Genomic DNA, 13,427 nt, shown 5'->3' on the forward strand with positions numbered 1-13,427 from the left:
GCTAGTAAACGGGCTGCCACGATTGGCCCAGCCAAGAGCGGCAAACTCAAATCGCCTTCATTGGCTGCCTAGCCGCAGCCAGCCCTATATAAGGGGCTGCTGCGGCTGGGATGTTCCGCTCAGATCTGAAGTCACTAATAAAGAGCTGTTGTTGTTATCTGAGTCTTGCCTCCGTTCTTGAACCATCCTCCCAGATCTAACAGATTCAAATATGAAAAAGCATCTGGGATAAGAAAAAAAGTTTTCTGCTTTTAAAATTGCTGCATGTTCCCATTCTAGTTCCATCCTTTCCTGGAGAAGAATGAGTTTGTCAATATTTCGGACTATAAACTCTACATGGACCCAAATGGAGAGGTAGCAGCAGATCTGCTCATTTTGGCCTTCTTGGTTCTTCCCAGGGATGATCCCAGGAAAGAGCAGCTGGTGTATTTTGTAAGACAGAGACTTTATATCAACCAAAAAGTTCTTTCACGGTTAAAGGTGCTCAACAAGGTAGGAGAAAGTTTTGCTGTCTTCTCTCCGTTTTCCAAAGCCTGAGGTCCCATTTCAAGAGGGCTGATGCTATTCCCCAAAGGTGGTTGATCTTCACCGAGAATTGAATCTGGACAGTAGAAAACGGATTTTTTCCCTTAGGCTGCTTGGGAGGCTTCAATATTGTTCCATTTTGTGGACCACGTACAATTAAGGGTCTCCATCAAGGGGGTGAGAAACCCACAAGGGCTGGGGAATGTGTCCCTAGTAGCTTCTGGCTGTTTGCTCCTTGTGCCCAGAAGAGCAACCAAGGTGGCAATTCTGCTGATTGGGGCCTGAATCCAGACTTGGACTGTATCGGATGGCATTGAATCATGAGTGGACCGAGATCCTTTTGGCCCCATTGGGGGGAAGAAGCTTCCTCTCGTCCTGCTTGGGGAAAAGTGTCCCCTGAAGGGGCAGCTCCATAATCTGGGAGGCTCTTAAGGAGGCCAGACCTGGCCAGAGCTCTGCATGCCTCCCTTTCACCCTCCCTGGGATGGAGCAATAGGCCTTCTGCTCCTAGGAAGCAGCTCCAAGGCTTTCAGTTCACCTGAAATTATCAACATTGTTCTGATATCACACCTTACAATTATGGGTGTAAGAAGAGGGGAGAAATGCATGTTAATGGGGTCATGAGGAGGAACCGGCTGGTTATCACTTAATGCTGAAATCTTTTCTCAGTTCCATCCAGGGGTGGGATTCAAATTTTGCAACAACCGGTTCTGTGGGCATGGCTTAATTTATGGGTGTGGCTTGGTGGCCATGTGACTGGGTAGGCTGTGCTTTGGCATTTGCTTGAGGAGCATCTCCCCATGCGCATGCACCCTCCCAGCCCTGCCACAACTGCTGGTTATGAGAGGAGGAGGTGGAGGAGGAGGGGGGGGGGTCGCCTGTTCAGCCTGTCTGGATTCCAAAAACAAGAAATGAAAGAAGTAACAAAGAGTCTTTCCCTGCACAGTGAAAAGATTGCAACTTCCTCTCCAATGGGGAAACGGGCGGCTCTTTGTGGCAGAGAAGTAGCCTGCTTGAATCCTGTTTCTCTCTGCCACCCTGAGCTGTGCCGGGAAAGACTCTCTTGCTCTCCCAGCAGTAGGAGAATGTGAGCTTCTCCACATGTCTTCCAGTACAGCGAAATGTAGCTCAGGTCCCCACCAGTCTGCATCTTGCCCCCCGCCTGGATTCACTGCAGATACTGGGCCTTCCCTGCTGGGGGTGAGGGCGGTGCGTGGTGGCAGCAAAAGGCAAGTGGGGTGGGGGGTTTAAAAGTGACCGGCAGTGGCAAATAGGCAACTGGGCCCCGGAGCTTGCAGAGCCTCCCTCACCCAGAGAGATCAGGCAGGGCCACAGCGGAAGGCATGCAGCAATGGCTGGCCTGGCGAGTGGGCAAAAGCAGGCTGCAGGCGATGCCACGCATGCACGATAAGGACTGATTGGGCGCGGAGGGGAGGGGCAGGTGGAGAGGGGAGGGGCCAGTCAGTGGTGCAAGTTGCCGGTTCTCCAAACTACGCAGAATCATAACAACCGGTTCTATAGAATAGACAGAACCAGTACAATCCCACCCCTGGTTCCATCTCTCAAGACTTTTCTATTTAATAAAGTCCTTTTTTTTTTTTTTTGGCAATGTGAGATGCCAAAAGCAAAAGAGAGGAACTAAAGGAAGAATCTTCCAGAAGTTATATCTCCAACCATTTGGAAATAGTGAGAGATTTTGTCTTTACTTAAGTGAAGACCAGAGGCTAATATCTAATATCTTGTCCAATATCCATTTTTACCTCCATTTTCCATGGAGGGAGAATCCTAACACATTTCCTTTGGCAATCCTGTTTTTTTTCTGCTCAGTCCTTTCCTCAATCTGAATGTGTGGAAAGTTGTCATCCTGGATTTGTCAAGAGGGCTCGAGAAGAAGAGCCAGTTTGCTGTTACGACTGTGTTCCTTGTCCGGAGGGGACCTTCTCCACTCAGAAAGGTGGGTGACACCAGAGGAAAATGGGAGGCCTGGTGGAACTGGATCCATCCAGAGCATTGTCATGAAAGTGTGAATTAAAAAACACTTTGAAGCTGAATTGGTTTCTTCTTTACTTCCAAAATGCCCCGTTTCTTCTCTAAACAGAAGAACAAAAAGACTGTGAAGGAAGGGCTGGATAGAGAGAGGTGGCAGTGGCAGATTGGACAAGCTTTACTATATATTTCTTCTTTTTAGCTTGGATGTGTCCTTCCTTCCACATTTACTTCTCTAGGAACACCTGAGTTCCTTAAAGTGTGAGGAATGGTTTTAGGTCCACCTCCTGAAAGAAGGATTGCAATGCAGTCTACATGGGTTCCCTTTGAGGAACACTGAAAAGGTATTGCTGATATATGAGATGCACAATGTAGTGGCATGGATAGTTATGCCTGTTTCTGGCTGCACCTGTATCACCACTGCTCCAATAGGTATTCCAAATTATTTGCAGCAGTCACTTGATCCGCCAGCATCCTCTGAGGCAAGTAAACAAGAATTGCCACCTGGCAGGTAAGTTTCTCTAGAAAGATTAATTGATTCATTATTTACCTTTAGTAATGCAGGTTCATATCAATATTCTGAACATTACAAAAGAAATCTTTCAAGTCCTAAGCCTTCACTCAATTTCATACCCTATCAAAAATATATCGTAGGTATATTTTTTAAAAAAGTGGTACACTTATTTTCTGTCTCTGGAAATATTAAGAAATCCATCCCAGAAAATGCTCTCAATAATCACTTGTTGCCAAAGAATGTACAATATATCTTGAAATGCAAAGGACAAAGAAATATGCGGTTGGTTTTTTTCCCCCCTCAGATACAGAAAAATGCACCAAGTGTCCAGATGATAAATACCCAAATAAAGAAAGAGTCCAATGTATCCCCAAAGTGATAACCTTCCTGTCTTATGAAGAACTTCTGGGCATCATCCTGGTCTCTTTTGCCCTATTCTTGCTCCTAACCACAAGCCTTGTTTTAATCATCTTCATTAAATACCGAGAAACTCCCCTTGTCAAAGCCAACAACCGGGACCTCTCCTACATCCTCCTGGTCTCCCTCCTGCTTTCCTTCTTGTCTTCTTCTCTCTTCATTGGTCAACCAAAGAAAGCCACCTGCCTTCTCCAACAAATGGTTTTCAGCATCATCTTCTCGGTCGCTGTTTCTTCTCTCTTAGCCAAAACCATCACGGTGGTGCTGGCCTTCCTGGCCACAAAACCAGGAAACCGAGTGAAGAGTTGGCTGGGGAAGAGCTTGGCCAACTCCATCATCCTGCCTTCTTCTGGTGTCCAAGTTATCATCTGCTCCATCTGGCTGGGAGTTTCTCCCCCCTTCCCTGACTCTGATCTCCACTCCCAGCCTGGAGAGATCATCCTGCAATGCAACCAAGGGGCCGTTGTCATGTTCTACGTCACCCTCAGCTACATGGGCTTCCTGTCTGCTGTCTGCTTCACGATGGCTTTCCTGGCCAGGAATCTGCCTGGGGCCTTCAACGAAGCCAAGCTGATCACCTTCAGCATGCTGGTCTTCTGCAGTGTCTGGGTGACTTTTGTGCCCACCTACCTGAGCACCAAAGGGAAACACATGGCTGTGCAGGTCTTCTCCATTCTGGCCTCCAGTGCTGGTCTGCTGGGCTGCATCTTCATCCCCAAGTGCTACATTATCCTTCTGAGGCCAGAGCTGAACACAAAGGAGCATCTCACAGCCAGAACAATTGTAAAAACATAAGACATAACAAATGACATTTAAAGAATTGCAAAATTTCCTTTTATCTCAAAGTAGACACTAATTATTTCAACTTAGATAATGTGCAGGAATCAAAGAAATCATGTCTACATTTTTCAATGGGAAATGTTTGAATGATTGTAATCCTTGCAACTCTCTTCATCTCAATAAATCTTGCTAAAGGGAACTCTGAAAATCATTCAGAGGAATTTGTTATTCAGCCACTGCCAATGAATTTGACACCTTATTCATGCTGAGAGCAGCTAATAGTGTATCTGTGAGAGAATGAATAGGAAAAGTGGTAAGATAGCTGGTGTGGGAGCCGAGCTCCAACTATGTTGTTTGACAATCTCCATGAGAGCCATTGGCCATCCCACCAAGCCAGAGAAGGTGGGGGCTTCCAGGTCCTCTTGCTTAGATGTTTTCATCCAAGGAGACCTAGTTAGCCACAATTTTTGTTGCTAAGTAAGTTCTGTGTCATTTTACCAACTGTTTTGCCTCAGTTGTGAAGCAAATGAGTGTGGTGCTTAGTTAAATCATGCGGTTGTTAAGCAAGTCTTCCAGTGACCCCAATGTCCCCAAGGTACTGCAAGTCTCATAAATACACACCTGAGTTTTTGTCACGTGACCATGGGGTGCTGGAATGATTGTTAGTATGAAGACTGGTCATAAGTCACTTTTCTCAGTGCCGTTGTAACTTCAGTCATCAAACAGATTTTTGGAAGTGGAGGACTCCATGTTGTCCTCAGAGCCATTTTTGACAAAGAGACTCCTGCCCTTAAGATCCCATCAGAATGGAGCTGGAAGGGACCTTGGGGGTCATCTTTTCCAACCCCCTGCCCAAGCAGGAGACCCCAGACCATTCCATGCAAAGGAGTGTCCAGGCCATCCTGGAAGACCTCCAGGGACAGAGCCCCCCCACTTCTGAAGGCAGCCTCTTCCCCTGGTCCATGCGGTATTGAGGGCTTCTGGCCTGCTCCTCAGGGGGTGGCTGGAGGGACAGGAGAGGCCTCGACTTCATCCTTGAATCCCCCCATAAAAACACAGAGAAAAGGCCGGCATTCTTGGTCCTCCTCCTCTGGGGAGAGAGCCTTGCCAGGACTCCCAGCCTCTCTCACAGCCCCAAGGAGGAAAGTCTGCCCCTCCCCAGCCTTTCCCCCTTCCCCCGGCTTCCTTCCAAGTGGGACCACCGGGATCTCCTCCCAAGGCCCCCAGGCCACCAGGGATCAGATCAGAGGGGGCAAAACCAGCTGCCATCCTGGCAACCAGCTGACTCTCCTGGGTTGCTGCTTCCAGGGAGCCTCGCTCTGTTGCCAAAGGCCCCTGGAGGTTTTACCAGAGCGAGGGGACCCTCCAGCCCCCAGCCAGGAAAGCAGGGAATGGGGTGGGGTTAGGAGGAGAGGAGACCCCCTCAGCCTCACACAGGTGCAGGGTTGGAGGTATTAACCTCCTTGAAGATGGGCAAAGAGAAAGGCCACCCATTGAGCCATTGCACCTCCATGTCCTGGCCAAGCAGGAGACCCCACATGGCTCCAGTTGCAACCAGGGTCTTTTTATCTGGGGTGATTTGGGTGGGGACCCTGGGTGGACAAGGGGAAGGTCCAGGGAGGAAGGAAGGTTGTCTCCCATATTCACTGCAGGACCTTCATGGATGGACAGGTTGCTATCAGGTTGGTTTTCATTCCCAGGCTGCAACTTCCAATTTTGGGGATTGTTTCGGTCTGATGCAGCTGCTGCTTTGGGACCACCCCCACTTGTGTCCCCCATTTTAGGGGGTGGGTGGGCCCTTGACTCCCCCCCAAGTGGCCCAGTGTGCCCCAGAAAAGCCAGAGGAGACCCAGCCTGAGACCCGGGGAAGGATTGGCTCTCTGGGAAGGGACCCTGAGCCCACTGAAGGTCTCCATCTGCAGGGAGCCCTTTCAGGAGGGCAGGAAATCTGGGCATGAACTAGCCAGGATTGCTCCTTCTTTTTTTAAAAAAACCCCAAATTTTATTAATTTTAAAAAACAATACACCAACAAACAAAACGTAGAATAATAACATAGGACATCTTTTCTAAAGAAAACAAATAGAACATTTTATTTAAAGGCAGAATAGTTTCAAATTATCACATTTCCATACCAGCACAGTTTAATATGCATATTCATCTTATCTGTTCAACTTCATATATTTTCCCAACTTCTCTATTTCTCCCTTTCCTTCTATTCAATTATATTTCTTTTGCCTTAAATTGTATATATTCATTATATCCATCTGTCTTATTTAGAATTTCATTATTCTCTTCCAACATTCTTCTAACGTTTTGATAAACAAACAAAACACAAAACATAAATACATAAAACTTCTTTTTGGAAAGCGGCTTACCCCGGGTAACATCTTTTTATACAGACATAAATCAAATTCATGTTCAATACCCTATTTCATATCTTATTTAACATTCTATATTTTCTATATATTTTCTCTCTTCATTCACTCTCTTAATTCTATTTTATTTATTTCATCTCAGTTTAAATAATTATACTTGTATCTTTTGTCGGTTCTCTTTCAATTATCTATTTTTCTTTTCTTTCTAGTACAATATTTCTCCTGTAATCACTGGTTGAAGTATGACAACTTTTTATCTTTCCCCTAAATTTAACGCTTAAAATAATACATACTTTCCATGCTGATTCTGCTTAGTACATTCTAAGTATCACATTTTAGAATAATAAAACAAAGAAAAAAGAGAATTAAGTTTAAAAAATAGTAAAGACAATATTCCATAGAAAATTAAACTCCATTGTTAAATCTTAAACATTTTTATACGTTCTCTTTAATGCATTATTAACTCATATAATATTTCAGTTTTCTAACTCAATTTCAAATACTAATATCTACAATACAATTTTATGTACTTTTGCAGAATCATTTTTTAAATTATTGTTTACCCTTTATCTCTGAAAAAACCTGTTTTTTAACATCTTGTTTTAAACCTTTATGACTTCTCTTTCCTTTTTCCCTGCCTTTCTTATCAATTCTAGTCTTTTTACCCCGCCTTCTCTCAAACTCCACTCTCTTAATCTTCCCTCTCTGTTGTATTTCTCTTTTCTGTTGCTTTCTGACATTGTATCAATTTTTCATCTTATTTTTCCCTTTCTTGGTTGCTTTTTTAAGTTCTGAATTCTCCATTTTCTTTCCCCCATTTCTCTTTTCTTCTCCAAATGAGATTGTCTGGCCATTAAAGTTGGTTTCTTCTCCTTCATCCCAGCCTTCTTGTTGTTGTATTTCTTGGTAGGTAGAAATCGCCATTTCTAAAAAGTGAAAAATAGATCCAGAAGAGCCCTTGCCTTCTTGTTCCTCTTCTTTTAGTTTTTGAAATTCCATTTGCACCGATAGTGCCATTTTTCTTTTTCTTTTCCTTAAGCACAACCCAAATGTTTTTAATCCTTCAAGAAATAGTTCCCAAAAATCCAAAAGTCATAAAGCAATCCAAATCAGAACAAATGGTTTCATTTAGCACTTTCTTCTTTTTGTATTTTTTCTTCCTGGGGTAAAGTTCAATTACACAGTCCCAAAGTAATTTTTAGAAGTCTTATTGTCATTTATTTCTAATCTTGTAAGCTGCAAGCAGTCTCCTTCAACACAATCTTAAAATAAATTCTTTATCTCTTCCCTCTCACTTATAGCAAAAAAAGTTTTAGTATTTAATTCCAATGTTCAGAAATCTTTTACTCTCTTGGCTTTAAGTTTAAAATCTAATTACCTTCTATGCCCAAGCAGGTTTTTCCGATTTCCATCAGCTATTTCCATAGGGAGGGAGAGTGAGAAAAAATAACTTTCCCTTTCACTTTTCTTCCGCCGCTTTCCAATCTTCTTAGGAAACAATGTATCATTCAAGCAATTAAGATTCCAGGGTTTTTAAAAGTTCCTTGTTGTCCCGGTTCAGCCAAAAAACTTTCTCTTTCTCCAACTTCCTCCTGCACAATCTTACCCAGCTGCAGACTTCTTTGTGGCAGCCATTGCTGACCGCTGCTCCACTGCCTAGGTAAAAAGGAGTTTAGCCGGCTGAGTTTGCGATACCCCCATGCCCCTGGCCGGATCTCCTCTCTCTTCGGTTGCCTTTACGGGGCAACCATATCCTCCGCACGATTGCGGATTCTTGCCGCCGCCGAAGCCTGCAAACCGGAAGTTTTTTGGATTGCTCCTTCTTTCATTACCACATTACCACATCTCAGCCTTGTTTACTTTCAGCAAGAAAAGCATATGTGCTCCCCACAGATGAATTTCCAAATGTGGAGCTCTGAAACTTGGAGCCGAGTCCTTCTTCACGGGCTCATTCCCAGCCCTGCAGAGGAGCCTCTTCCCCCCTATGATGAAGGGAAAGGCTGGGGATTTATTTCTTCCTCCCTCTTGGCTCCCCAGGGAGTTTTCCAGCTGCCGCCTTGGAAACCAGTCCAGTGAATGGAAAAATACAAGGAATAATGCAGAATTATGTCCTGTCCTGAGCCAGGAAGCCCTGAATATGGAGAATTTAGGCCTTGATTGTCCCTGCATAATTTCAGGCTCTGGCCCTCCTGCTCTCATGGCCCCTTTCCCTCTTGAGAGGTTTCTTTCAAAAGGGGACACATCAGTCCTGCAAGACTCATTTCAGTCCATTTCAGGAGTTGAGGGGGTCATTTCCAGTGGAGGAAACCTCTTTGCGAGCATCTTATTAGCCAGCTTGATCAGAACCGCTGGTGCTTGTTGCCCTTCATCCCACACTTGCCAATGAAGACGACTGGCATTCCCCCTTAGACCTTTGTCACCTGGAAAGCATCCACCCACCCCAAGAAAGCAACCTGGGGGGAATATCTAAGGTGACACTTTCTGAGTGGCACTTCCTGAATCCAAGACTGAGCTCTTCCCTCCTTGAATCGCCTGCCATGAGCCCAGTTCTCCAGGGGTCTCCAAGAGGGGGGAAAAGACCAGCCAGGACCTGCAGAGACCTGCAGGCATGGAATGGCCTCCCTGGGAAGGTGGAGGGTTCATCCCACCTGGAGGTTCCTAGGGAGGGCCTGGACAACCACGGTGGGGCCGGCCTTCCCAGCCACACAGCCAGCAAACCACCCAAGGAGGCGGCTGGGGAGAAGCCCGGCCAGTTCTGCCTCCCTCTCTGGCTCTGGAGCTCCCCTTCCCCCCTGGGCCGCCTGGGTGGGAGCCTCTCCTCCTCTCCCAGCCTGCAGGGATCCTCCTCCTCCCTCCACGCAGGGAAGCTCCTCCTGCTCTGGGCGATGGGGCTGCCCTGGGCATCTGGTGCTTCCTGCCCCCCCTGCCCCCCATCTCCTCTGCTCCCCCTCCTGTCTCAGACCCCCAGTTCTCCCTCCTGGGCCAAGGGGTGCCTGGGAGTGAAACCCCCCAACGGCTGGAGACCTGGGACACAGGGACCCCCAAGGGCACCTTCAGAGCCTCGAAGGTGGGGAGGCTGAAGGGGCCGCAGAGCCTACTATAAGCGCCACATCCCCACAACCAGAAGACCTGGGGCCTCCAGGAGCCCCCCAACCCCTTTCTTGGGGGGCCTGGCAAGAAGAGACGTGGGGCGCCCAACGCAGGGCAGCCTGGAGAAGCCCTTGAGGCAGCCTCAAAAGGCAGCCCTGAGACCTCCAGGAAGGAAAGACGAATGAGGCAGAGAGTCCTCCACTTACGACCGCCATGGAGCCCCACCACTTGTGTTGCCCAGGGAGACGTCTGTTAAGTGGGCTTTAATCCACTTGATGACCTTTCTGGCCCTGTTTGCTAAGCAAATAGCTGCAGACGTTAAGTGAGCCAGATGGTTCTTGGGCATATCCGGCTTCTCCACTGACTTTGCTTGCCTGAAGGTCACAAAAGGGGATCATGTGACACCCTCCCAGGACACTGCAGCCTTCATAAGTGTGAGACGGTTGTTTAAATGTAAATCCTGGGACCCCAGGGAGGCTGCCAGGGCTGCAAGGGTGGAAAGGGGCCCTAAGTCACTTTTTTAGTGCCACTGTGGCGTTGAATGGTCACTAAACAGAACATTGAAGGTCGAGGACCCTCTGCCCAGGAAAGAGCAAAACCGTCACAGTAGGGAGGGAAGAGGAGGATTCCCTAATAAGTCCTGGCAGAGCTGCAGGGAAGTTTCTCCCGGCCTCCTCCTCCTCCTCCTCCTCCTCCTCCTTCCACCCGATTCCCCTCCTGCCTCTTTTCCCTCCATCCATCCATCTTCCTCCTCCGCCTCCCTGGGAAAGAAACGTCCTTGAAGCCCCTTCAGGGTTCTGAGGGAAATGAGCTCAGGCACAGGTAGAGATTTGGGGGGGAGCAGAGCTCTGGGGCTTCAGTCTGACCTCCCTGATTTTGGGGTCTCCCTTCACCTGGAAAGCCGTTTCCTGACTTCTGAAAGGATCAAGAGACTCTCCTCCGGCCTCGGCCCTTCCTTCTGGCCGGGACCAGGAGCTGGTGGGCTGCACACCTGCCAGGTGCAAAGCTGCCACACCAGTCTCGAATGTTGGAAGGAGATGCAACCTGGGGGTCCCTTCCCCCTATTTGCTGCCCCCCTGCCCTGGGCCCCCATGCAGAAGTTCCCCCCACCTGCCCATCAAGGTCAGAGGGAGCCCCCTCCATGGGGCGCCCCACTTCCCAGAGCAGGAGGAGGAAGAAGCACCTGGTTGCCCCAGGGGGAAATTGGCAGCAGGGGCCCAGGCTGACCTCCCCTCCCCACTGCAGCCCACTAGCCCCTAGGAGGGCCCCTCCCTCAGAGGTGGGCTTTCCAACAGCACCTGAGCTTCCCAGACCAGATGGGGTGGGGGCTCCCCCTGCCTCCCTCTCCCCCAGCCCCCCTCCCTCCCTGCCCTCACTAGGGAGGGGGCAGACCCCTGCAGACCCCCGCCTCACAGCACAGCCCCCTGCCAAACCCTCCCCGAATCCAGCCCATTGGAGGTCGCTTGACTGGCAAGGAGGAAGCCAGGCCCAGAGAGGCCCCTCAGCCTTGGCCAGCTGGGCGGGAAGGTTGTCCGGAGGCCCCCAGGGGAGGCCGGCCCAGAGATCTTGGCCAGGCTGCTCAGAAGCGGTTGCCATTGTCTCTTTCCCAGGGCTCCGAGAGAGCGGCTGGCCCAGAGCGTCCTAGCTGGCTTGGCTCCCCAGGCAGCACTGGAACTCAGGGCCCCCCAGGATTGAACCCCCACCCCACCCAACTGACTCCAGGGGATCCACACGACCCACTGAACCCGGTCTCTTCCCCAGTGGCTGCATTCACACCTGCACCTCTTAACCATGGTTTGTTTCCGGAAGTTGAACCTGTTGGCTGAAGAGTCAGTGGATGATGGGAACTCAGAAGAAAATGAATTCCTGGAAGAGAAGCTGATCAAGAGGAGGTACACAGGCAGGCCTCGACTTCCAAACATTCATTTAGTGACCGATTCAAGTTACAACTGCACTGAGAAATGGGACTTAGGACCATTTTGCACAATTAATGACCTTTGCAGCATCAAATGCAGAGATCAGAGTTCAGAATTGGCCATAGTTTCATGTTTATGACAGTACCAGCATCCCAGGGCCATTGTGATCCCCTTTTATGACCTTCTGACAAGCAATGGGGAAGCCAAATTCACTTAATGACCGGGTTCCTAACTTATCAACTGCAATGATTCATTTAATGACTGTGGCAAGAAAGGCCATCAAATGGGGCAAAACTCACTTGATGGATGTCTCACTTAACAACAGAAATGTTGGGCTCAGTTGTGGTCATAAGTTGAGGACTACCTGTATTGGGGACCCTTTTCTTCTGACGAGGACCCCATTCACACAACACGCTTGACCAGGCCGGGGTCCTCGCAGCCCCCCTGAGAGAACCAAGAGGTCCACATGGAGCCTCCTCAGGGCCTGTGAGAAGCCCTGGATGATCACAGCCCCCCCTCCTCCCCTCCTCTGGGGCCTCCCTTGGACAAACCCAGAAGTTGGGGTGGGCTCATTCCTGACCCAGGAGGGGCTTCCTCCCCTCTGGGCCTCACCCGGCTTCAGTCAGACGCAGCTGGGAACCTCCTGGAGGAGAAGAGAGTCTCATCACACATCAACCTGGAGCTGAAAAGCCACAGCTTGAACCCAGAGCCACCCAGGATCTGGTCTGCCGGCCCTGAGAGCAGAATTTGAGGGAGGTTCAGGGGGAGAACTTCCAAGCGGTGGACCTGGGATACGGGCCTTCCTCTGCTCCTCCCTGACAGGATGGGCCTGCCTGTCCCTTCAGTTCCCCTCCTCACTCAGCCCCCCACAGTTCCCCCTTCTGGGCCAGGAAGTCCATATTAATGTCCCCCCCAGTGAAGAAACATCCTCCCTGAACAACGGATGCCAATAAACCAGGAAGAAAGGAGTTCCAACACACCTTCAAACCCCTTGGAGGTTTTCTGGTATAGAAAGTCTCGGCCCCAGAAATTGGAAAGGTCATAGGGGTCCCTCCCCCCCAATAGAAGATCCCCACAACAGAGGAAGAGCCACTAGATCTCCAGAAATCATCCCTGTGATAAGATGGGTGGCCAGTAAATTGGATGGATGGATGGATGGATGGATGGATGGATGGATGGATGGATGGACGGACAGACAGATTTGGATTGATAGATCTCAGCTGCAGACTTTACAGTCCATTCTTTATTCAAAAAACTAAGAAACATCACAATGTAAAGAATCTTGGTGTATTATAGGAACATGGTAAGATAACACAGGAATGACAAGAAAATAAAAATAAAAAATTCCATCCATTCTATATTTTCCTCCCTATTTACCCAATGATCTAGTCCACAAGTTGTCACTTTCCTGCTTCTTAATGAGCTTTTATCTCAGAATTAATATTGCTAGAAAAGATGGGAAATGAAATTTCACTTCAGGCACAAGCAATTTTAAAACCGACTGCAATTAAGATCAATATATGGGATTATGACATAAAAGAGAATTCCAAACAGGGTCTACCCTTAATCTTGGGCAGAGATCAAGGGTGCTGATTGTCATTAGAAGACAGGCAACACTAGAGTTAAATGGCATTAACTTAGAAATGGCACCAAACTCCATAGCTCTGGGTGACCTTCCCCAGCAATCTCTGTAGACAAGAGGCCATATTGAAGGACAGCAGAAGTCAATTCCCTGGGTGCTGAATTCTCTTCCCCAGCATCACTTTCTGGACTTGCCCTGACTGGGAGGAGTCTGCCCAGTCTGCTTCATGACCAAGGCAGGA

At 48.4% G+C, this 13,427-nt stretch overlaps 1 protein-coding gene across 2 annotated transcripts; it reads left to right on the top strand.

Moving 5' to 3' along the window:
- Positions 1–219: 219 nt before the first annotated feature.
- Positions 220–4,433, top strand: LOC148123822 (vomeronasal type-2 receptor 26-like). Of its 2 annotated transcripts, none has more exons than XM_087918706.1 (3): positions 220–492; positions 2,353–2,479; positions 3,330–4,433. In XM_087918706.1, the coding sequence occupies exons 1-3, from the start codon at positions 337–339 to the stop codon at positions 4,235–4,237; spliced, it is 1,191 nt and encodes a 396-aa protein (XP_087774832.1). In that variant the 5' UTR covers positions 220–336; the 3' UTR covers positions 4,238–4,433. The 2 variants fall into 2 exon arrangements, with proteins under 2 accessions (XP_087774832.1, XP_087774833.1); XM_087918707.1 differs by having other exon boundaries at positions 220–354.
- Positions 4,434–13,427: the final 8,994 nt, after the last annotated feature.

Source organism: Pseudonaja textilis, unplaced genomic scaffold (assembly GCF_049901715.1).
Source record: "Pseudonaja textilis isolate UNSWEBS1 unplaced genomic scaffold, rPseTex1.2 PTEXCTG226, whole genome shotgun sequence".
NCBI classification, from domain to species: domain Eukaryota; kingdom Metazoa; phylum Chordata; class Lepidosauria; order Squamata; family Elapidae; genus Pseudonaja; species Pseudonaja textilis.

What these genes read in the sequence shown, in the direction of transcription:
- LOC148123822 (XM_087918706.1), top strand. Translation starts at nt 337, where the DNA reads ATGGACCCAAATGGAGAGGTAGCAGCAGATCTGCTCATTTTGGCCTTC. An exon ending in GGTTAAAGGTGCTCAACAAG is followed by an intron (nt 493 to 2,352) that starts GTAGGAGAAAGT and finishes TTTTCTGCTCAG; the next exon opens with TCCTTTCCTCAATCTGAATG. An exon ending in GACCTTCTCCACTCAGAAAG is followed by an intron (nt 2,480 to 3,329) that starts GTGGGTGACACC and finishes TTCCCCCCTCAG; the next exon opens with ATACAGAAAAATGCACCAAG.